The 25,303-nt window shown below is 38.8% G+C and overlaps 1 protein-coding gene across 5 annotated transcripts in view; it reads right to left on the minus strand.

Moving 5' to 3' along the window:
* Positions 1-25,303, minus strand: part of LOC102294962 (protein MTSS 2) — a 78,078-nt gene that overhangs the window by 39,839 nt on the left and 12,936 nt on the right. For all 5 annotated transcript variants that reach the window (XM_042223845.1, XM_042223846.1, XM_042223844.1 and 2 more), the window contains exons 2-3: positions 17,533-17,594; positions 16,712-16,785 (exon numbers count right to left, since the gene is read on the minus strand). In XM_042223845.1, coding sequence (XP_042079779.1) covers positions 16,712-16,785; positions 17,533-17,594 — 136 coding nt within the window. The remainder of the gene's footprint in view (positions 1-16,711; positions 16,786-17,532; positions 17,595-25,303) is intronic.

A 25,303-nucleotide genomic window follows, 5' to 3' on the forward strand; every position in this document is an offset into this window, starting at 1 on the left:
TACTTTTTCCCCACAGAGTCTTTCCTGCCTCATTTATTTTTATAATTTTTTATTGTTTCATTTTTGTGTTTGTTTTCATTTAAATGGTTCATGGCTGATGTGTTAAACTGTAAACTGCTCATTTTTTGGTGTCTTTTTGCTATAGTAGTTTGGTTTTAAAAGTATTAATAAATACAGATTATCAAATGTTAACAAAATAAAAAAAACAGTTTTAGAAACGGTATCATGCTCAAACCGGGTGCAGTTTAATGCTGCAGCTGCTTATCAGACGCCGTCCCCAGAGACGCATCAATCAGGACCCAGATGAGTGTCAGCTGAGACGAACCCGAGCAATCAATGTTCTGCTTGAGTCTAGCTGATTTTTACAGCAGTCATTGTCCTCCCCAGTTGCACGAGATTAAGAAATCATCATGAAGCGATGGCCGCAGAGCTCCTTTTCTGTTCAAGGAATTTCTATTAACTTGGTTTTATGTCCCGAAATGAGTAAGAGCACTAATTGTCCAGTCAGCTGGGATTAACTGTTGTTGTTCTGTTTCACAGAAAAAGCAAAAAAAAACCTCACAAAAGACACATAAACTCCAGCTCTTGTTTTTGACAGCAACCGCAGTTACACATATTGATTGACTAAACTTTCCATGTCAACACAGTTCTGATGAATTTAGCTTATTCAGGCCTGATTAGGTAGAATTAATGCCTTATGCACTCAAATAGCCTTTACTGTAATTAGCACATTCACCTTTTTCTGTATGTGATCTATAATTAAGCGCTTTCCACATGTCCTGCATCAGTCATGCTGTTGTTAATATTGAAAAATGAAATAGGGTATGGCAGTCTGCCTGTGATAGTGGCTGACCTACTTGATTGACGAACCCCTGGCAACACAAGCAACTCTTCTGCATTACGTAGATGGAATTTATGGAATAAAAGTCACTTCTCCCATCATCAGTGGCGAAACTGTGCAAACCGTACTGATGACTGGTGGATAGGTGCCAGGAAAAATGACAAATGCAGCAGTTTCTAACATGTGACGAGATCGTGGAGGCTGTAGACAAACTGTGTAATGTAAGAGTTCAGATACAAAATGTACATGTGATTTGTACCTTTTTTGGTTTTTCTTATCTAGTTGTTGAACCATATAGAGTTTATCAACTTATACTTCAAAAAATAGTTGCCTTGCAGCATGAAATGCATACGCTGAAAAAGCTATCCATGTCACTCATCTTAAGGGCATCACAACTGCAGAAATGCAGCTACAGCTGGGGAGTAATGTACTGTGCCATAAATAAAAGTCAAAGCCAAAGTGCATCTGTGTTCAACAAAGACAGGTCACAGGTTAGAGCCAGAAGCTTAGCTTAAAAGGAATAGGAGACAGCTGATGTGTCTATGTGCATTATTGCTGCAGAAATAAAAGGTTACATTTTTCCATCTCTATATCTCAGCTCTCTGTCTTAGTCTTCCTCTAAATTTTTCAGTAATATACATTAAACCCCCTCTTTCAGAGTTCTTGCTTCCTAACATGTGGGAATACACATTCAAACAACATGACAGGTCAAAACACAGGTTTGAATGTGCAGAAGCAAGTAAACAAAATAATAGGCGATTTCTGTGTAGTCCACCTGCACATTAATTCCCTTCTATCAAAGAAATATATTAACATGCATCACCTGAAGCTGCAGTTTCTTTTATCTGTTTCCATCCCTGCCATTTGATCTCCTTTCTATGCGAAAAAAAAGTCAAATATGAAGCATAATTAAGTTCCATTAACTGACCCTGAGAACTTGAAAAACTGACCCGAGTTCAGAACAGCCTGCAAGAAAGCAACCCTGCTCCAGGATTAGACACTACTTGGCAAAGAACCTTAGCATCAAAGAGCTCACTTCATGATCACAGAGGAAGTCCAACTTCCTTACTCAACAAACAGACATGCACAAATGCATACAGTAATTCGCAGCCCACAACCTTGGACCCAATAAAATGCAGGGCACAGTAGACCAGAGTGTACTGGTGCAATGGTTTAGAGAGGAGTCAGCTGGGCCTGGGAAAGCATGCACATTCTCTGGCTTTGATTACAGAGGCTTTAAATCTCTCTTACACACATATCCACAAGGACACACATGAGCATACGAACTAAAATACAGATACACACTCGCTCCCCAGAGACAAAGACAGGGTTGAACTAAAGGCCTCCAGACAGGGTATAGGCCATTTTTACACAGAAATGGGGGGATGCTGCCAAAGGACAGTTTCTGATGCTAAAAATACCAACAGAGAAAGGGAAACTGGCCAAGTTAGCTAGCTTGAACCTACATTACACAATAATCAGTGGAAAAAAATGCAAGGAGAAAAGAAGAAGAAAATGCAACTTAAAAGGCTTTCTGCTGTCTCTGCCAATCAGTAAGAAGAGAAAAGCAAAGTTCAAAGTAATACAGGCTTTAAGCATACCCTCCATGACCTTCCTTCTAGCATCTGAACTGCTCCATGGGTTCCTTCTTCTCACAGATGTAGAAAAATGTAATATTTTTTCAGAAGTGAAATATCACTGAAGATGTGAATAAGCTTGGTGCTTTTTTAGCTAGTGTGCTAGAATGCTTTAGCTATTATTCTGTATTTGAATAAACAGTATGCAGTACATGTGATGGCGACCTCTCCAGGGTGGAGAGGTGACTTATTCGAATAATGGTGTAATTAATCAGCATCTCCTCAACATTACTAATCTCACATGTGTATATTCCCTCCTTCTCTGAAGATAAGCCCAGTAATGTGAGGCTTCCTAACTCTAGCTATTAGCTATTATTCTGTATTTGAATAAACGGTATGCAGTACATGTGATGGCGACCTCTCCAGGGTGGACCCCGCCTCTTGATTAAAAGCTGGGCAAGCTGCAACCCTAAAATGAATAAGAAGCTAAGCAAATGGATGGATGAAGTTGAAGTTGAATATTGAGACTCGATTCACTTTTCAGACCAACACAGCCAAGAGACGAAGGAAGCAAAGTGACTGCGTGTGCCTTTCACGTTTGAGTTAAGTTGCACATTATTAGATTTGATACATTCCTAAATGGAGTGAGGTTAAACAGCAAAAAAGCCTGATAAATTATTCAGAGGGAAAAAAAATAATCATCATGTCTTCTGCTGATTTTCTCTTTGATATCCGTCTAAACAATTTCCATAAAAACAAGTTGTTTGATTAGGCACATGTCCGCACTTTTCAGTACACTTCTTTATTGCGGCAGTTGACATACACATGCGGGTGCAGCTTTTCGGCTACAGCCTACACACATCATCAACAACAACAGGACCTGATTCATTCTGCTTTAAGCCGCCGAGGCATGAATGGGGATGCCATTTAGGTGCGTCCGCCTACCCGACAGCCGCGCCGCAGACCACGCCCCGCCACAGCTCTGCAGTCAAAAACAGGCTCACTGCAGCCACTAAGAGTGATTAGTATTAAACTCTCAATAAATATATATTTTTCACCTCTGTTCACAAGTTTCTGGATTTCTTTTTTTTTTTTTTAATAAAACTAAGACTGAAATGTATTTTTCCAATGTTCACATTCTTTTAAACTTGTTGCTTTTTTGAAGAAGTGGTGCAGACTAATGAAGCAGTCTAGTGACAAAAGTTACAAATAGTTGTTTGAAATGAAAGTTGTTTGTTTAAAACAAAAACTACTGAAGGATTCAGGTGAATGAGTTTATGATCTAAATAAAGCTGCAGCTAGGCCTTTCTGTCATTGTTTTGTTTAGATGGGGCGTGAAAATATTTCTTCCCGCCATGTGGGGAACGATGTAAAGAGTTTGAGAAACACTGGATTAGGCACTTTATTTCAGCACAGTGCCAAATGATGTAGTCTTGCTCTGGTGTTAATTAACCCTTTCTGTATATAGAGTACTAATATATAAAATATAACAATTAAGCTAATAATTAAGCATTATTTATTTGTATAATAAGTTCATTTACATCCTTGACTACACAGAATGCACGTATGTAACTCTTTAAATAGCTTATGTAGAAAAATAAGAATGTCCTCAACATTAAGTCAGCATTAATAAAAACTTGGCATACAGAAAAATACTATAAATCAGGTCTGTGGTCGGGTTTATTCAAACAGCCATCCCACTCGGTTATACACAAAACCCTGGATCCCTTCCACCTACAAGGTTGATGACCTCACTGGAAACCATCCTGTCCCTTGTCAGGGAAAAACAGAACATAATCACGCAGTAGCAGTGCTGTTTCACATTCACTTTACTCGAATACAGAAACATGACACCTAATTAGGATCAATAAAAAGGAAAATCAATGGAAAGTACATTTGTGCATCTTAACAACCTGATATTGATCTGATATCTTTTACTGTTACTGTAAATGTTCAAACCTGAGTTTCAGTTTAGGTGGAGTATCAATCCTACAGCACATGGTTTTCACAAGGAAAACTCTGAATCCAGATCGGAACACCTCACCCACTGGTAAGAACAGTTTAAACAAAGCTGTTGTCATGATGCCAGAGTAGGCGGAGGTGCTTCCCTCAGCACCGGCTGTTGAGTGGCTGGTTTTCTAAGCTGTCTGCAGTTCCTAACCTCTCGAGGCTACATGACACATGATCTTAAAGTGCTCTCACTGCTCTGGCAAATACTTAGAAAGCCACTCAGTATTGGGTTCAAGGGAAAGCTTATCTCCGTTACAAATTCACCCTGTTGCTGTCTGTGCATATGTGCATTCTCCTGTATCATGCATTGAAATGGCCAGCTGAACATTTCTGTGGCCACTGCTCTGCAAACTTCTCACAACACATTTACAAAAGTTCAATAAGGAGCACACACAAAGAACAGAGGGTTAACACTACAGTGCTCTCCACATACTTGAAGTCACTGTCAAGTATTCTAATCCATACATTGTTAAAATAGCATTTGACTGAGTCATGGGATCCAGTCCAGAGTTATGTTTTTTCCCTTATAATAACAGAAATTTGTTGCCAGTGGGGTGAGCTAATCTGCCTTTACAATTTTAACACAGAAAATTTCCAAAAATGGCCCTGAAACAAGGGACTGCACTCTATATTTATCTCAGTGATGTGATGTATTTTTAAAGGAACATTTTAACACTTTTGAAAACAAACTGGCCGTAATAAAGTTGAAACAATAAAATATGTTATTCCCAAGAATAATGCACATATTTTAGTAATCTGGTGAATTACAAAAAACCCAACCAGTCCTGGTTGGGATAAACCAGAACTTCTACATGCTAAATACTACTTTACAAGAGATGCTTTATGGAGTGCAAGAAATTTTCCTTCCAAATAAGGTCAGGAGGTCAAATCTGGAAGTTGTGCAAGACCAACATCCTTCAAGGCTACTTGCTGGTACTCTTAAATAAATCATATTTTCTTTTAGCGTCAGTGTTTGTGTTTGTGCCATTTTGGCTGCTTTTCTTAAAACACATTTTTAGATAAACTCACAAATTTTCCACAAAACTGCTCAGTGTGGTTTCCTGGCATGTTGGTTTGCACGCCGAGGACACACAGGGCTTGCAACAGGGAGAAGTGCTTAGAGTTAATTGGTATGGAGTGAACACATTCTCTCACAAAACAAAAAAATTACACGTGAATATAAAGGTTGCTGTGCAGTTGTGTGGCAACTGCCCATAATTGCATATTAACTGTTGTTATCATTATAAATGTTTGGCAAATTGTTGATCAATTCTTGACTTTGTCCCTGAAAAACCAAAACACATGTGAAGAGGAACATAAAAATCATTTATTATTTTATGCTTTTCTATGCATTGGGTTTCATAACATCAGATGGTAGTTTTCCTTTATGTAAAGCAAAAGTTAAAGGATAAAGTGTGTTATATATACATGCCATGAAATGTCCTTTGAAGCTAATTAAATTGCCTCAAAGGACAGGATCTAAGATACGGTTATAATTTATGAATAATAAATGCACATATGACACCATGGAATCACCAGTCAGAGCTATGCCATCACAACCAGAGTTAGGCTTGTCTCTGCTGAGTCATGCACTGCAGTGATCTAAATATAGCATTGTGGGTAATGTAGTCTGAGCATCATGTATGCACGTCTGCTGTTCTGCACATTATTGATCCCCCAAGGAGCAAAATAATGTATAGAACTGGCTCTGAGAACATGAGACAAACAAAAGAATGATGGTCCATGACTGTCACAGTAAGTGGGAGTGAGTGATGGCATGTTATACATGGAGCCTCGAGCCATAACTCCTTCATATTATTTTCTTTTTCTACTTTTATTGTTCTTTTTTAATACATTTGCTCATAAAATAAAAAGAAAACATGCAGAAGAATAAGGGGTTCGATTTTTCCCCAAAAGATAACACACTGGCATCTGTGTGCCACTGTTGCCATGGCAACACAATCATTGGGCTAGCTGCAGACCTGAGAGAGAGAAGGGATAAAGGGTATGCAAAAAATATGAATGGAAGAGGAGTCCGCGTAGATATCCCTGCATCTGTACAGGTACTGCGTCCATTATGAGGGAACATTATGGCACGAGATGTTACTCACATGACAAATAAAATAATGTAAAGAAAAGCAGATTCATTGAACAGAAATAAAATTATTTAACTGTTTAACTGTACTAAAGTATTTAATGTTGAATACAGATTTCATTACTACTCAAAAGTCAAGCCAGTTTCTCAATTTGAAATTTGCTAGTTGCAGAAGGTATGGTGTGAAATTGCAGGTGTGCAAGTGAAAAGAATTAAAGCAGCACTGACAGCAGTCCAGACGTTTGCAGGAAGTATGGAGACGCAAAGCAGGTCTGGGTTTGTATTTTATGTCCCAGAAAATCACAATTTTATTGGTAACTCTTGTAGTGAAAGATAGAACGATTGCTGCATGTTTAACAGTCCACAGATATAAAGTCCTTCCTCCTAACATTACAGAACACAAAGAAGTTGTTCAGCATGTAATACATATTGCACAGCAACATTCACTTTGTATCAGACTATGAGTGATGCTAAAATCAGGGAGAATCCCTTTAAGATCATAACAGGTCGAGATTGGACATGTAATTCTGATCATTACATTAGGGTTTATAGAAAGAAAGCCATCTGAGTGTGTGTGTGTGTGTGTGTGTGTGTGTGTGTGTGGTGTGTGTGTGTGTGTGTGTGTGTGTGTGTGTGTGAGAGTGTGTGCGCGCGCGCATGCAGCTGAGCCAGCACCAGCCACACCAGTTATCACGCCTGGCTGATGGTCGTTAATGCTGAGGATTAACACCTAACTCTCACATAGCTGTCAGCAAACACATGTACACACCATTATACTAGCTTTTCTCTAACTGCTGCAAGAGTTGCATCAGTATTTTGAGAAACTTAGTAAAAAAGTTATTAAATGCTAAAAGTGAAAATAGAAGCATGTAAATGTAAAAGAAAACCTTGTGCTTCAAATTGTTCCTGACAAAACTCCTAAAACAAAAAGATACATAAGCACACTCACACTGCCCCTCCGCCCAGCCTCTTTACTGATTAAACAGGATTGGCCCCTGGAGCAGTGAGACTCACTGAGCTCAGCTTCCCATGCTTACTGAGCGAGGACATTGCATGTGTGTCTCAGTGTGTGTGTGTGTGTGTGTGTTTGTGTGTCCAATAGAGCATGTCCTGTGTTGTTGACCTCTGGGACAATACTGCACTGTGACATGAGGAAATGTCCACAGAGAGCTGCCAGAGACAGACAGAGCGATGGAGGGAAGGAAAAGGCCAATCGAGGAACAGGAATTGTGAGAAACACAAAAATTTGATAGGAGAAACATGTTGTGAAGAAAGAGATGGCAAAGGGGGGAAAAAGAGAAAACGTGAGGAGGAACGCAATATTTGGATTAAGTGAGGAGGGAGAGAAGAGCGATGGAGGGGCTGCAGGGAGGGAAATAGATTCACAGTGGCCGAGGCTTAATTAAAAACAATAATGTTGTTTTGTTGCCCTCCACAACAACAGACCCCTCAGCCATGGCCTACTTAGAGAGAGGGGGAGGGGAGGGTAAGAAAGAAAGAAAGCAAGAAAGAAAACAGGAAAGAAAGAAATTATCATTACAACATCTCGATGTAGTTAGGCACAGAATTAGACACTTATTTGGATGTATGAACTGACCCTCAATCTAGCAAACGGCTTACCCTACCTACAACCAAAATTTCTTCTGTTCAGCATTTCATATTATACAACATTAACAAACCTACAGTAAGATCAGGGCTGTCATAGCATGTTACAAAATAACAATGTAAAAGCGAATCATTGAATTCTAAAAAAACACATAGGTTTGGTGACGTTGTGTCATAGCTTTTTTTTTTTTTTTTTTTTTTTGAGACCATAAATCAAAGGTATCAAACTATCTCCAAGTGGTAATCTCACAAATTTGTCAAATACAAAATACACATTAGCATAACACGTGAGGATTAGCCTCGTAAGCAAAGGAAAACAAGACAAATTTAAAGTTGTGCTTTTAGATAAGTACGCTTTTGCACAGTTTGCGTACACTAAACAGTAAGTGTACTAGCTAAATGTTACCTTTATGCTAGTTAGACGCCCGCTTAGTTTTGTGTTTGTGCGTGTGTAAAAACTCGTGTCTTTAGAAACTCCAGGTATTGCAGTTATTTCTCTGTCCCTTCCTCCTTTTATTCCTTACTCGCCGTGCCTTCATGAAGAAGCTACATGCTGCCTTTTACACAGTAATACTTTAAATCCCAGCAATGGCACTAATTTATCCTAATTTAGCCAAACTTAAATTGCACCTAGCTTTTATGTCACACCGTTTTTAAGTACCACTCTGGGGTTTAGGTAAGGACAAGAGCTGACTTAACCTGATGCTAACCTGGTTATGTATAGGACAAAATCTCGCTTCAAACATTTTGGTTGCATGATGAGCTCTTCCAGCTCCAGTGCGTCTCCAGTTGACCGTGAATGGCATGCTGTCTGTGAAAGGCAATTAAACCATCTTTCTCAGATTTCTCCTCTCCTCTTGGCAACAACATGGCTATTTTTTCTCTGCCACCACGTCCCTCTTTTTCTCACACACTCACTCTCTCGCTTGCTTTCTCCCTCCTTGTTGCCTGGCAACCAAGCTCATAAATGTGATCCCACTTGTCTGCGATTGGCTCAAGAGAGAGGGTAGATCCACGTTAGAGTCAGAGACAGAAAATGGGTAGACACGAATGCATCACGCACCGGAGTTATAAATGTAAAAATATCGAGCAACTGAAATGAAAAATCAAAAGTATCTGGAGCGCAGAGTACAACTAACATACTCTTTCCACTGTGTATGTCTGTGTGCTCATGACTGGTATAATATACATATGTTTACACTCATGCCCAGGAGCTAATATATATGCATGTCAGAACTGCATATGTAGAGGTAAAAGTGTGTGTGTGTGTGTGTGTGTGTGTGAGGAGAGGATTTATCTCTGTGCACTTGTATTAAACAGCAGGTGGTCCTTGGAGGAGGTGCCATGCTCCAAGCTGAATAAGGGAAACCGCTCTTGCTGAGTTGCATGTGTGCGTTTGAGTAGCTGTATTAACTTAAGTGGCCCCACATCTGCAGGTTACGTCTCTCCCCCACACACACAGGGAGTGTCACTGACGCCAGCATGGAGAACCCTGCCAGCTAGAATGTGCTGAATACTTTTACTAAGAGATTAATAAAAAAATATTAACCCCCGCAATAAAACCATCACCACCACCACACACACCCACAGACATAAACACTGTTCCTTTATTATGCAGCACATAGTTTTTCATTCATAGCGCTTCTGCAATAAAATGTCTCAGTAGGCCAGTTTCTTACATATGAATCTCCACCCCCTCACACATGAATGACTCTTTAGACAGTCAGCTCAGTAAATCCCATCAGGAGAGTAAAGAACAAAAAACGTAAATAGTCAACTTAAAACAACAAATTGACTCCATATCAGTAAAAGTTACTCATTAGCAGATGAAATGCCTGATTAATTACTATAGTAACATTGCATCTGCATGTAAATTATTGTTAAGATATCCTCTCGTAATGTTTACATTTTAGCTGCATTGGTGCTAAATGAAACAATATGATATGATTTTTACCTGCCCATCTCCAGCAGCCTACTTTACAAACGAGCACCACTGAATAGTTAGACATTGTGTGTAAAGGGTGTTGGAGAAAGTTGTCATCTTTAATTGCTGAATGGCAACATGTTGCCATATTTAAGAATAACAGAAGTTATATCATGTATGTATTTCTATGAAATATATACACAATAATGATTACAGTAAAAGATAAGATTTTGCACGAGTACAATAAAGACTGTGAGGGTGATGGAGTCCAGGATTCAGAGCTCAAAGATGGCAGCCGTGTAACAAAATGTAAAACTGTTCTCTTGCACTCGCCAGCAGGCTCTGATATTGTTTTGGTGCCACTCTGGCACTTTGTGGCCTGTGCCCAGCACGTGATGCGCACGTACATAAAACCAGTGCTGGGTAAAGCTGAAGTTCAGCCACTGTCTTAGCTGAGCTTGGTCATATTTATAATGACAGCACAGGCCTGTCACTGAAGACCGCCTCACATTTCTCCAGAGCAGCCCTCTGTCCATTCTCTGCCTTTATTGCTTTCTATACTCGACTCTCTCAAGCATGGACCTCTGTGTTTTCATGCAGCGATAACTCCATTGCTCTGAGGTCAGAACAATCCTTTACTGTTTCTATCATTTCATTAACCAATTATCTTTCATTTCTTCACACTGCATCACTGTGCTTTGAATCTAAGATTCTTTATTTGCAGCACATGCATTCTTCTTCTTTTTGTCCCCTTTTAAATGTGCTGTGTGTAGCACTTTTTAAGCACCAATAAACCCTGCTCCAATTAAAAACCTTACCTTGTTAAAATTACTGTAAACATGTAAGACCACAGCCAGGATAATTGGCAGCCTCCATGTCATATTGTTGGTATATAGTGCTAGTCTTTCTGAAAATCAAGGCCACATTTCCCATAAACTTCATTACTTCCTGACCTCCAGCTCACTTCCTCTGGATTTACTGACACAGATAAACACATTAGAAATTAGTTTTCCAGCATGTTTTCTCTCCTCTCGACCATCTGCAGTTGTGATAAACCTGACTTTTGTTTCTCCTTTCGTATTTATTTTAGAAAATCATGAAACTATAAAGTTCCAGTGTAATACCACTGTATGCATTCAATCCACACTGGATGATGTTTTACACCAACTGAGAGCCAACACATGCAACCGAGGTTCTTCTGTTTCCATCTAGTTTACAGTGCTTAGGTTTGTCTGATGACTTTAGTCACTGAACAGCGATATAATAGACATCAAAGTGCACAAACTTCAGGAGAACCGTAAGCTTATTTGGATTTTCTCGGTGTGTTTGTATTCCCAGAACACAAGTTGATGATATCAGGACATTGTTTGAAGGTGTCCTTTCTCACACTCCATTAACCATGTTCTCACTTTTGGAATAATTCTATGTGGTTTAGGCAAGGGTATCACCCGAGTGCTGGATGGATATGCAGGAGGTAGGACACATGCTACTGCTCAATAAAAATACAATGAAAATTGCTGTTTGCACACACTGTTGTTCATATTCTATATATAGAGTGCAAAACTTTTTGCATTCTGTGGGCATATTGTATTTCGAAATCCAATCATATATATTCTAAATCACAATCTCTTCATTTATCCACCAACTGCAACTGTACAAGTCAGAAGAATAACAGAGAAATTTGGCTCTTGGCATATGCATGATTGTTTGCACACAAGTGTTGGTGTGCATTAAAAAGATTTATGATATTCATTACGTATCTTGGTGCAGGCAGGGAGCCTGGCAATAAAACCACCAGGCATTCTGTACCATCAGATCATCATCTTCCTCTCTTTTCCCTTTCTCTCTCTGATACACACACACACACACACACACACACACACACACACACACACACACACACACACACACACGTACACACAGGGCACTTTATTGCTGCACACAGTGCCAAATATGCATAGTGAGAGTCCTGGGACTGACCCAGGTTTTACTGCTGTGATTGCAGAGAGAGGACAGATATGAGGGAGGGGGTGTGTGGATACAGATGCCTCAGCATCATTAACATCATCATCTTCATCATCATCAATATTGCATGAATAAAACACATGAGTAAAACAACAAATCTCATACATAATGACAAGTCACAAAAGGCTTTTTTGGGACTTACGATTATCATGACATCCTGTCTCATTTACAGCCACCTCTGTCAGGAAATGAAAGAGGTGGCTGTAATGGCTGTAATAAACGCTATGGAACAAAATATTAAGTTTGCCACACATGATATAAATAGAATATTCCAGCCACAGCCCAGATCTCTTCAAGAACAACAGGTTAAATAAAATAAACAAATATATAATACAAATATTCTACAAGTCGTCAAATTCTCATGTCATGCTGCAAAAAGAAACATGAAATATTATCGCTGTATTTGCATCTTTATATGAGGGTGGTGACAAAAGTGGGCAGATATTATCAGTAAAAGAATTCAAACAAATGGGTGTGAATCTGCATATCAACAATTTTATACAGATTTTATTGACAGTAGAAACTGTTACTGTGGATAATTTCCATCATCTGAAAAATATCTTTATATATTTTCCAGCATTAAAACTTTGAGCCCATGTTACCCACTCAAAGTTTTGAGTTTGCCAGTGAACTAAGAAAAAAAAACTACAAAAGCCCACTCTGTAACTTAAACAAAAGCCAAAACAACAAAAGGAATAGGTTTTGCTGGGAAAACCTTCAGTTAATCTCTTTGTATAAACACACACACAAACACACTCACATGTAAAACACAGTTTTCCCTCAGGGGCGCTGCGGAAAGTGAATGTTTGGGCCATAAGACAGGGGTGGAGAGCACATCTGAAAGTGCACTCCCATTCATCCCACACCAGGGAATTCACAAATAATTGTTCACTTCCTACTGCTGGATTTCACCCACTTGTTAAATGTCTTTCACACACACCACACACACACACAACACACACACAACACACACACACACAACACACACACACACAATGACAAAACCTAAGAAAACTATTTATCTTATCTAATGTGGCCACTTTTAATTTTGTTAGGAGAAAATAATGAATATAGATGACCCCAGGAGAAAACATAGATCGAGACTGAAAAATTCATTACCTGGCGTTTGTGACTTTTCCCACTTACATATAAAAATAGAGCGTGGCTTTGTTTTAAAGCCACCCTGTTAGCATTTACAGATGCACACATTTTTGTGTTAGTCTTCCTCTCCAAATCCTCATCTAACCCCTAATAAGAAAGAAAATATAGACTATCTACCAAAACACATACTTTTTAGTTATTTGTGTTTATCAGGTATTAACAGCAGACTGTGTCCAGACATATTATTTACTCATAGAGGTTTCAGCTAGATGCTAGTGTGAGCAGACTCTGTAGCACACAGATATCAGATAGCTGATAGCTATCCCCTTCTAGTGTTAGCATGCTAACATTAGCTATACACACTGAACGCAAAAGATAGTGGACACTTTTGTGACCAGGCTAAGTCACAGAGAGTGAACTCTTTGTATTTTACCAATCAGCAGGTCAAACAAATAGTGAAAGACGTGATTTTAGTCAGTTTGATCACCTTGACCGAACTTGATTTTCAACATAAAAAATGTAAAATTAAATAAAAAGTATATAAAAATATCCTCTAATAACACTAGAAATGACTTGTCTGTAAAGGGTTAATCTTGAGAGAAACATACATCAAATATCATGTCAGTACAAATAATAAAATACTTTTGAATAATACATGTCAGCTTCATTAGTTAGATAAGTTGGGGATCCTTCTCTGAGGGGCATGTACAGCAGCGGTGAAGGGTTTGGGGAGATTTTGAAACGTCCCTGTTTTTGGAAGAAAGATGAGAATAAATTGATCATTAATCAGAAATCTTTTATGAGGGACTGCGTAGAAAACTGTACAGAGTTGTGTGTTTCAGCGGCACAACGTGTTCCCTGATGGAATATTTGAAGGCTAATTCATCATTAGAAAACTTTTTAAATCGTGCTGACTCAGCAGAAAACCCTTTTGTTAATTAAATAAGGCTGCTGAGTCTCTGAAACATCAGCCTTCAACTACAGGCAGAAACAGCCAGTGAACAACTGTGTGTACAACTCCAGTCACAGAAAAATCAAAAGTAAATTTGATCTGAATAGAAAAAAACCCAGGAACAAATCTTGAGAGTTCCTGGTTTGACATCTCACAAGTCCTCAACTGGAGGCTTCATTAAGCTGTAAATGTAACAGCCGCATTGTGCTGGTCTGGGTAGGGAGTCCTGCACGCTGTCGCATGAAAATTTCAACTTGTTTTTGAAATGAACTGCCACATAAGGCTTTTCTTTCTTCTGTTTCTAAGAACTAAAATAGTTCACGGCAAGTTTCACAAGATGGTGAACGATAACATGAATCATTAGCTGTCAAGACTTTGAGAAATATTCCATGAATAATGGGAGCCTGTTTTTTTTTCACTTGATAACATTTTGCAGCGTTTCAGTTCACTTAAAATTTGTTTGACAGCCGTAATGAAAACATTCCCAATCCAGCCTTCCAAATGGGACTGTCAGTACTAGAGCAGAGCACAGGATCATCAGTACCCTTTGGGCTTGATTCATACACACTGTAATAAGTAGCACATTGATATAGCAAGTGGCAGGGAGACAGAGAGCATCATTATTGGTGCCGTCTCCTGCCTGCATCCATTTAACAAATCTATTATAGAACATCACACACTGAGAAAGAGACGCATCTGTATCGCAGTCTGACAAATGGACTCTAACAGGAATGACTCATCAGTATAGAAAGTAGAAAGAGCCTCTGATGAACAGTCTGGATCTTTGTGACAGGACCATTTATGTTATATTTCAGCGTGTGTGTGTGTGGCACATATAATGAGCTGACAAAGCATGGTGACTTCCTGTCTGGCCTGTAAAAGCAGCATGATCTTCCTGTATCCTCTGCTATAGGAGCCCACCTGGGGCTGCAGACACACACCACATACACTGTCTGGCAGCTGCACCTAATAAGCTACATGGATGGAGAAATTCCCTGTATTACGGTCTCGGCCGTCTTCCTCACTTTCCTCAGTGGTACCGTACTATTCACGTGGTTGCCGGTGGGCGATGAATGTTTGTCTGACCTTCTTAGCTCTCATCCCACACTCTCTTAAAACTTGTGCCAAGCTTTAAGCCTACGCACAGAATATCAAGTGTGTCAAGAGTGTCAAGCCAAACACACAAGAAAACAATCCATAGCCCATAAGTCTATAAACTCAGTTGAATTTTTGGCTGAGTACCATGCAGAAAAAAAAAAAGTAACAACATTAATCATGGGCATTTTAGGAATTTAAGATGTGAATCAACTTGCTAGAAAGCAACCAAACAGCTGTTTAAAGTTACAATTGTTTGGCACATTACCCACAGGTTTTACCGGCTGTGTATAATGTGCACATTTTTTGTAAGCTCTTCTTAGGAAGCATGATCCATGGAATTGTAGCCAAAATGACAATTAGACAAAGTTTAAAGTGCAGTAGTCGCATTGCACACAATTCAAGCTGTTTATTTGCTACATAAAGTGAGAACTTCACTATCATTCTGCACCTCTGTCAGCAACAATCACCCAGTGAGCTTTATAAGCATTTCTCACCCTAAAATAAATGTTTTTGCTACACCTTCCAGAATCACTGGGTACAAAAACAATCTGAGGCTATACTTCTGGAGCTACTTCCTACTTCACACTGAGCTTACTGTTGTGTCATTCATGAATTATGAAGATTTCACACCTATTAAATGACCGACTTGATTCATTTGACGCAAAAACAACTAATCACTTTCATTTATAGCTATGAGTTTTAGTCATTTTGGTCTGTTTTTCTGCACCCTGCATTTGGCATTACTCACACTTTACTCACTCACCAATCAGCATTAACATGTTGGTTTACTGATGCTGACGCTTGATGCTGGCTTTTATGTGTATTCACCATGACCAATATGAAAATACGGAAAAAATCTTAGTTATTTCTCCGGTACAGTAGTTGGAGTACTGGGGACTGTAACTATTCTGCAGGTTGCAGATGTTCAAACATTACCTCTGTGAGAACTTTCTCAATAACTCAAAAACTCTTACAGTACTTTGACAAGAAAGAATGAAGGACTATTTTTGTGTGTCTCAAAAAGACTCCATGGAATAAAAATAATAACCAATACTTTCTATTTCTTTTCTTTCCCAGCAATAAAATTCTGATGCACGTATTTTTTGTCCCCTGTTGCCTCAGTGTTTAAAAGGTGTTTCCCATTGCATTGGGATGCCTGATAAAATGCATCCTGCTACAAAAATAGATTTGATTGACCTCTCTGAGGTACTTCCATCATGTTTCTGTCTCTGTAAACAGCAGTAAACTTGTTTTGAAGTTTGGGACAAAGTTTACCTCGAGGACACTGGAAACACTTTCATGAGTAAGATGGCTCTTTAGAAGGCTGGTTGATAATATCTCAACAACATAATAATACTCTTGATAGTTCTGCAATGTGGAGGGCATTTCAGAAAAGCAACAACAGAAGACACAGAGCCTACAGTTCTCTGAGCAAGTCGCTGTTTCTTTCTTACAAACCCGCAGACACACGTTGTTATCCTACCTCTGGTGTTGGTAGCCATGTCTGCCACCTTCTGAAAGGCATCAAGGAAGGCCACGGCAGCCAACACAGTGGTTCTATGGACAGAAAAAAGCATTTTGACAAAACTTCAGCCTGACTTCACATGATATTAGGATATTATGGTATTATGGAATTTATACATAGACTATATTTAAAACTGTATATAAAAATGGAGCTGTACCAACAATACCTGCTGCTGTGTCAGTTTTAAAGCCTTAACTTCCTCAACTCATTTTAAGTGAGGTTTGGATTTAAGTGAAAAGGGTACAAGATTTCTCTAAGGCCTCTCACTAATAAAAACATTTTAACAACTAAAATATCAAATAGATGAACACTTTAATTTCATTCATTGTCATTTCTGATTCATCTTTTGGATGCGACAGTGGGCATGTCTAAAAAAACAGAATGTGAATATTTTGAAGGAAACAGCGTTGCGAACAAAAGCAAGTGAAAAAGTCATGTCTGTGATGTGGGACTCATATACCTTTCCACAGTTTTTGCTAGGACTGTCCTACAAGAAATCTCAGAGTGTGTTAAAACTGTAACACCCAGTTATCCACTCCCATATAAACTGGTTTAATGCCCTATATTAGGCCCACTTTTCAGGCTACTGTATTCTCATATGTAGTCTATGCCTTTAAATGAAGTCTAAAGGCCTAAATACTGAAGGTAAAAAAAAAAAATCCCAAATTCTCTCGACTTTAATCTGTCTTGTTTTGAAACTGGCATTAAATATTCTCTTAATATTTTCATAATTCAAAAGCTGTCGACTGTGCAGTGGTGTGTTGTGCAGTGGAGCATACCGGAGTTGGGAATGCAGCTTGGTGGCCTTGGCGCTGAAGTCCTCCCACACAGGATAGGAGCACTGACAACACAAAGAAAGGGATCCACATTAAAATGGAAAAATATCATTTAATGATAAAAGTTTACTGCATATATGTGTTACCAAACCAAAATACACGTGTTAAAAAGGATGCCAGAAGAAAAAAGATACATGAAGTCCCATATGGAAAAGATTTAATATAAATCTTAGTTTGCATCTGTCTTGTGTGAAACTTGTATGAAAAGCATACAAGAGTGAAAACAGATATAAGAGCCCTTGAAAAATTATATAATGAAACTTGTATGTTTTGGATACTTACTAAAACAATATATGAAAGTAATGAGAAAGTGGCCACTTTCATGAGTAATCACATATAAGTTTTTACTATTTCTTTTCCATATGGGGTGGGAAGATAATGATGTAGTAATAATATCCTAACATGAAGAGTTGCTTTTGAAGAATAAAAAAAGTTTTACTTTTGAGACTTTGCATTGCATTTTGCTTATATATGTTTCTGTGTATGCATGTGTTTAAATTGATACCAATAATGTTCAATATGAATTAAAAATAAACAAATATTCTGATAACAGAAAAGTGTCTTTGTTGTAAATTCACTACAGACTTTTTCATTTCATATGCTTTGATGTCCTTTAGCTCTACATTTTTCAAGTTAAAACCATAAAGACACACACACATACGTTTTCATATCTTAGTGAGGACATCTCATTGACATAATGCTTTCGCTGGCTGTTTACCCTAACCCTTGCCATCAAAAGTGAATGCCTAATCTTAATCCTAACCCTCAGCCTAAACCTAACCATAACCTAATTGTAACCTTGATACTAAAACTGCATTTTGAGCCTGAAAAATGCCTTCAAACTCGTGCGGACGGCATTTTGTCCCCATAAGTGACTGTTAGGCCCCACAAGTATAGTAGCATGACATTTTTCTGTCCTCACAAAGATGTCTAAACATGTACACACACACACACCAATTCCATTCTCTCCTCCATTGGTACTCTGCATCCCCCAATCCCTTTTTCACCCCCGCTTCACCCCGTCCTTCATCATCAACCCCCTCTCCTCCTCATGCAGCCATCTAATCCATCTATCCAACACACAGACACACACAAATGCGTACACACACATATAGAGAAGACTTGACAGCCACTGGCATCAGGCAGCATCAAAGGGTCTGACTAGAACAGCCAAGATCGTTAACACAATTCAAAGCTGAAACGGTGTCTTAATGGATGCTACTCCCCCATCCTCCTAGCACTTCTTAAGACTCGATGATTCCTCTATCACACACCCCCAGCACATATTACATTATACTTGATCCAGGTTAACCTATAACCCTGTTAAATGCTTGCAAATTGTGCGTGCCGGGGGTTGGCGGGTGTATTTATATCAGCATGAGGTCAAAAATGTCTTTACAGGAACAGTGAAATAGGAGAAATCTGCCAGTGTAAAATAGAAACTTGAGGAAATGGAGGGGATAATGAAAAAATGAAAGTGAAGGAAAGAAGGAGGAAGTGGATGTTTTTGTGTGTTTCTGGGGGGTGGGGTATCCTGTCGTGATGTCAGCCTGGCACAGACAGTAAGGCCTGTATACTCTTTGATCTGGCCTGTTTGATGTGGCTTAATTTGGTCTGAAATCACAGTACCATTTCCCCTTGGTACTGAAAGCTACTCCCTCTACCCTCTACACACACACACACACACACACAGTAACCCTGCACCCTCCCTTTGCAGGAGCTTAAATAGTGTGGCTGGAAGATAAACCAAAGCGATGCCCTCCTCCTCGCACACACACACACACACGAGGGGAATCCTTCACTTTATTAGCATATTTGTGCAATTTCAATCCAATAAAAATTTGGTGGTAAGTTACTGTATGAAGACTGAGTAAGGATGCGGGTGATTGCTTTCAGCTTCTTAAAATGCAGGACACACACTGTATGCTGCTGTGAGGTATGAGGTATGATCAGTAGCTTCCAGATTAAATGAAGACTGTCTCTGTGGGATAGTGGCACTGAATATTCAGATGGCAGCATGAAGGCTTTGGGTTTGGTCTCGAGGCCATTCTGTGTGGCATTTATATGTTTTCAGCATTCCTGTGTTGGTTCTTTTTGGGTACTCCAGCTTCTTCCCGCAATCCAAAGACATGCATGCTGGTTTAATTGTTGATTCTAATTTTGCTATGGATTTAAGGTGCATGGAATTAAATGCTATACAAATATATGGCTAAACATGAATCGTAGTCTAAATTGCTTTTTTATACAAGTACCAATCCATTTCTATTGGGTGTTCCTGTAAAGTAAACACAAGTTCCTTTTAATATTATATTTGCATACCATAAAATTTTACATTATTTATAATGTGTTCAACGGACCTTACTGGCCGTTTGAACATTTGTAAACCAAAAGAAAGAAAAAAAATAGTAATAATAACTGGGAAAAGAGTCGGACTAGCACTGATCATTTTTCCACTGATTTTAAATTCAACTGTTTCATTTGTATTAATTTCCACAAAATATAGCTTGTGCTAGCATCAAAACAGCATGGATAGTAAATCTCTTTCTCAGAACAAAAAATCAAAGAAACTGCCACAGAGATTTCATCTTTTATTTTAAAAAAATTAAGAAAAGATTGTTATTTCAAGGTGTAGCGTTTTATATTTGCTGGTTTGTTCTGGGATGTGTCTGCCCTTCCATGTGAAACGTGGGGAGAGCGGGACCCAGACTTTCAGGACCGAGCCAGAAGGCATCAGTGACAAAAGATATGACATTGATTAAGTCAGACACAACAGGCTAAACAGCTAGTCTAGCTAAATAACAAATAAAAACGATTGAATTCATAGAAAGGTATCAGGTGAGCCAACAGCTAAAGTAATTTGACACTGGATTTACTGGATACTCAAAAATAGCATCAAGATTTTGCATAATAGGCATCTTTCTTGAAAAAAAGCACACAAAACCATCCATCCATTCGCTTATCCTTTTCAGGGTCGTGGGGGGCGCTGGAGCCTAACCCAGCTGTCATAGGGCGAGAGGTGGGGTACACCCTGGACAGGTCGCCAGTCTGTGGCAGGGCCAACACACAGGGACAGAAAGCCATTCACACCTAGTGGCAATTTGGATTATCCAATTAACCCACAAGCTGCATGTCTTTGGACAGCGGGAGGAATGCTGTCCAAAGACAGCCGGAGTATCCGGAGGAACCCACACAAACTCCACACAGAAAGACCCCTGATGGTGGAATTGAACTCAGGACCTTTTTGCTGTGCAGCAACAGTGCTAACCACCGTGCCACCATGCTGCCTGCACACACACAAAACCAGTGATTACACAATTGGTACTTTTCTTTAGTTGACACTTAAAACCTATGAGGCTAAGATTTAAAATATTCTTACAAAAACAGGGTCAGTGACACATGTGTGGACTTTTGCATTTAAGGAGATTAAAATTCCCTGGGCCTGCACAGCTTCTTGCTCCCTAAATATGTCGTTGCGTGTATGTTTGTCTCAACCAGAGAGCTAAAAGACCGCGACCATAACCACTGCTCTCAGATGATTGTGGGACTTGGAACATCACTGTGGCCGAGGGGCAAATACATCAGAGTGTGGGAGACACAGACAGTGGGAGACAGTGAGTGTGCGAAAAAGCTCTGGGATTGTATACTGTTACATCACCACTTCCTGTGTCACAAAAACATCAACAGGGCATGCACGATTACCTCTTGCTCACATACACAGACACAACAGCCATCCATTTATTGTAAACATAGCACCACTAAACTTTATCCCCGCCGTCTTCCTCTCATGTTAGTCAGTTGTTTAAAAATGGGTCAAATTCTAAAGACATTGGATCGGCCATGTATCAGCTGAGCGTGTGCATAATCATGTAATTAGAATGGTTTTGTGTTCCTTTTATAGAATATCATAACAGAAATTTCAAGCGCCACTTCACCTCGACACTTTGTCTTTCTCTCTTCCTTTATAGCCTCCCTTCCTTCCTTTTTCCTTTATTGCTTCTTTTTTTGTGGATGTAGCAAAACCGAATGTGGTTAGACTGCTGAGCTGCTGCCTGGATTTCATGTTCTATCGAGAGTGGACTTGCACTCTAAGCAAAACCATTCATTATAATAGAAACCCTTTGAAAATAGCTTAGTGATAACTAACTAATCACTGTCATACAACAGTTTCTGCATCTGTCTATTTTGCTCGTGAAGTTAAACAATCAGTTGTTTTTGGACTTACAGAACAGGATGATGAATGTGACCGCAAAATGTTGAAGCCAAATCACAAAAGTGTAGCTTTCTTTAAATTAATGGTGATTAACATTCAAAGAACAACTGCATGTTTTTTTAATTGATTGGTTTTATTTTCTTTCCTTTTTCTCCATCCTTAGCAGTTTTGAATAATAAGGTTCATCTGCTTTGAGTTAATTAGTGGTGACAATTAATTAATTAGCGGTATCCCTGTTTCCATGTTATACTGATTGTCATGGAACATCTAGTAGTTATCAGAAAGCACTGTTAGTGGTGGACAGGGTAAGCAGTTGTTTTGGGTGTTTTTCCTTTGTTAAAAAAATCCTTTTTACAGTAAATGTGTGTTGCGAAAGCATATATATATATATATATATATATAAGTGTCCAGTCTGAGCTTCAAAAGTGTATGTTCTTAATACAATACAAATTACAAGAAGTTGAGACACTGTGTAAAATGTAAAAACAAGTTTGCAAGCCTCATAAACCAACATTTTATTCACAATAGAACACAGAAAACAAATGTTTTCAGTGTTTCCCAAAAGTGTGTACATGGCCATGTTTACCACAGCATAGCATTCTTTCTTCTTTTAACAACAGTCTGTAGACATTTGAGTACTGAAGGGACCAGTTGCTGAAGTTTTGGGACAGGAAAGTTGTCCGATTCTTGTCACATAAAGGGTTGTAGCTGCTCAACAGTCCAAACAAACAACAAAACTAATTTAGGATCATCTGTCAACTTAACCTGCTTAATTTGGACTGCTAAAGAAAGCCAGTGCACCTAGAAAATATCCACGCAGGCACAGGTAGAACATGAAAACACCAAAAAGAAAAGCCTTAGTGCATTGATACTATGAAGTGAAATACTTTTAATTAGCCTGTCCATGGTGAAACCCACTTTTTAACTAGAGCCTAGCCAAGCTGATAGGGTAAGATTCATGGCCGTTGATTGGATAAGTGGAGGAAAATGAATGGAGAGATAATGCCAGTTCTCCTGATCTTTGCAAGGACTCATCACTTTTTGACTTTCTAAACACAGAGTAAATTGCTGCAATTGAAACAGTGAGTTAGAAGTCAACGTCTGGGGTCATGATCAGAATTTCCCGTCCTTACACGCAGTGCATTCCAGTTCAAATGCATTCTGGCTACTGGAAATACTCAGTTTGGCGACAGTGCTGCCTGGATAGAGCATGCAGGGAGTCAGCTACACTGCACTTACTCATAGTGAAATCACCAAGCATAAAAACGGTTTAATCTTCAATGCAATTAAAGTAGACATTTGCCTTCTTGGACATTTTAAGTTCAGGGCTGTAGAGTTTGAGCTTTATTTTTTATCATCAATCTGATGATTCCTCCATTGACTTCTTTTTCTTTGCATGCTGGAAAATCACTCAAAAAATCAATTTTATATATCAAAATGGTGAGCTGTATTTATTTAAAAAACAAACAAACAGAATAATATCATCCTTGTGGACAACTGTGGGCACTACACACACATGCTACTACTTTTTATTCCACTTGGAGAATGTATTTACAGTTGGTCTCTTCGGAGGATACACAGATATCTTCAGAGAGCCTTATGAGCACTCGCTGATGACAATATTTATGTTACTTGGACTCTAGTGGACCCTTGTATGCTTGGGGATGTTGAAAGTACAACTCCTGCTGCAGAAAAAGACATTTGTGGCCAGGCACAGAAGTTCCTACAAAACAAACATATTGGTAATTCAGTATGATCAGGATACATTAAGAAGGCCATTTGGTTTGAATTTCATTAATGTGGACAAGAACAATAAGTGGCATGAACCCATAGAATGATTATATGATTCTCAGGTGTACATTTGATGGATACAGTTTCCTGTTTATTTTTTTTTAGCTGAATTAAAACTTACTTTTTGATAGTTGTGCAAATATCAAAAGGTAGACAAACTGTGCTTTAATCTTTCAGCAATATATATTTTCCTTTTCACTCTTTTTTTTCTAGTAATCCTTCATTTAATCCAGTTCTGATTCTAGACTCTGGGGTACTATCAACAGTCCTCTGGCCTAGTTCTCATAGCACCAGTCCATCCAGTCTGCCCAGCATTCTATTGAGAGCTCCACTCCACCACTCCACTATAGTGGACGGGAAGCTTACTGTCTCCTCTCATTCTTTTGTTCCCTTTGTCTCCCCCACAGCAAGACAAAAAAACAGAGGAAATCCAGCAAGAGAGACGGAGGGAGAAAGGGAACGGGTGGAGGCAGGCAGAGAGGGATGTAAGGATTAGCATGAGTTTTATTTTTTTTTTGGTCGTATCACTGAGCCAGTTCACACTTTAAAAGAGAAATGCAAGAATCAAACAATAGAAGCTAATTTCACAGTGCTCCATATGCATAATCATCTGCTTTCATAATGAGGATCAAACTCACTATTATCAAGGTTGGGGATGGATGTATAACCCACAGAAAGAGTGTTATATATCATATCTCTTCCAGAAACAATGGTGATGTGTTTAGTCTCCTTTTAGTCAACAGTACCAGTGCATTAACTGGGATTTAGTTACATAGGTAAAGCTTCACGTTCCTGCTCAGTGTGGCTAGATAGAGTTTAGTGGCCAGTGAATTCAATTATGTTACATTACAGTCTTTTCCAATTTGGGCCTTTCTAATATATTAATTTTACCAGCAAATTAGACCTTGTATATTCCTGTAAAACTACAATATTTTCCTGTTTCATTATTTTAACTCACAGAGATTTGGTTTATTGTATCATCAATAAAATATCAGTCACTCTTTGAATTTGATGGTGGCTGACTTTGCTTTTTTAGAATTTAAATTTTCATGTTGAGAAGATTACTCCTCTGGTTATGATGATGTCCCGCTCAGTCTAGACTGCACCTGAGTACAAAGTGGCTCAGAATTAGCTGCCAAGTCTGAAGTTTGGGAATGAAGCTGGAGAGTAACAAAAGTACTGAGACAATAGAACCAATTAAATAGTTGATCTACCGTCACCTAAGACCACGAGGTGTGGGCACTGACTAAAAGAATAAGATACCAGACATCATGACAAAGCTTTCTCCAAACAATTGTTAGAGGAAATACTCAGTGACGAGAAGTAAGTAGACTCCAGAGTAGAGCTGCTGCTAGGGTTTTCTCAGATACCAATGAGCGCTAAAAACAATCAGATTACGTACTCATTTGCAACAGTATCAATATCCTTCAGTCAACACACGACTTCACGCCACACCACTGCAGACAGACACAACCGCTAGTTGATGTTCAAAATGCTGAACAGTCTTTATAAGGAATTTCAAGGGTTCAGTCAAGTAAAGTAAAAAGTAAAGCAAATTAATGGCTGCCTAAATGAATAAATACTTAGCGTAAATCAATGGTTGCTTTTGTGCAACCATTTTTTTGTGTTATTTAAATGTTGCGTTAAATTACTGGTTAGTTTGTATGGGACATAACAAAGTTAGCTTGTTGTGAATTGAATGTGAATTTATTT

This window comes from Haplochromis burtoni, unplaced genomic scaffold (genome assembly GCF_018398535.1).
Source record: "Haplochromis burtoni strain Fernald_Lab_line unplaced genomic scaffold, NCSU_Asbu1 Contig_121, whole genome shotgun sequence".
Lineage (NCBI taxonomy): Eukaryota > Metazoa > Chordata > Actinopteri > Cichliformes > Cichlidae > Haplochromis > Haplochromis burtoni.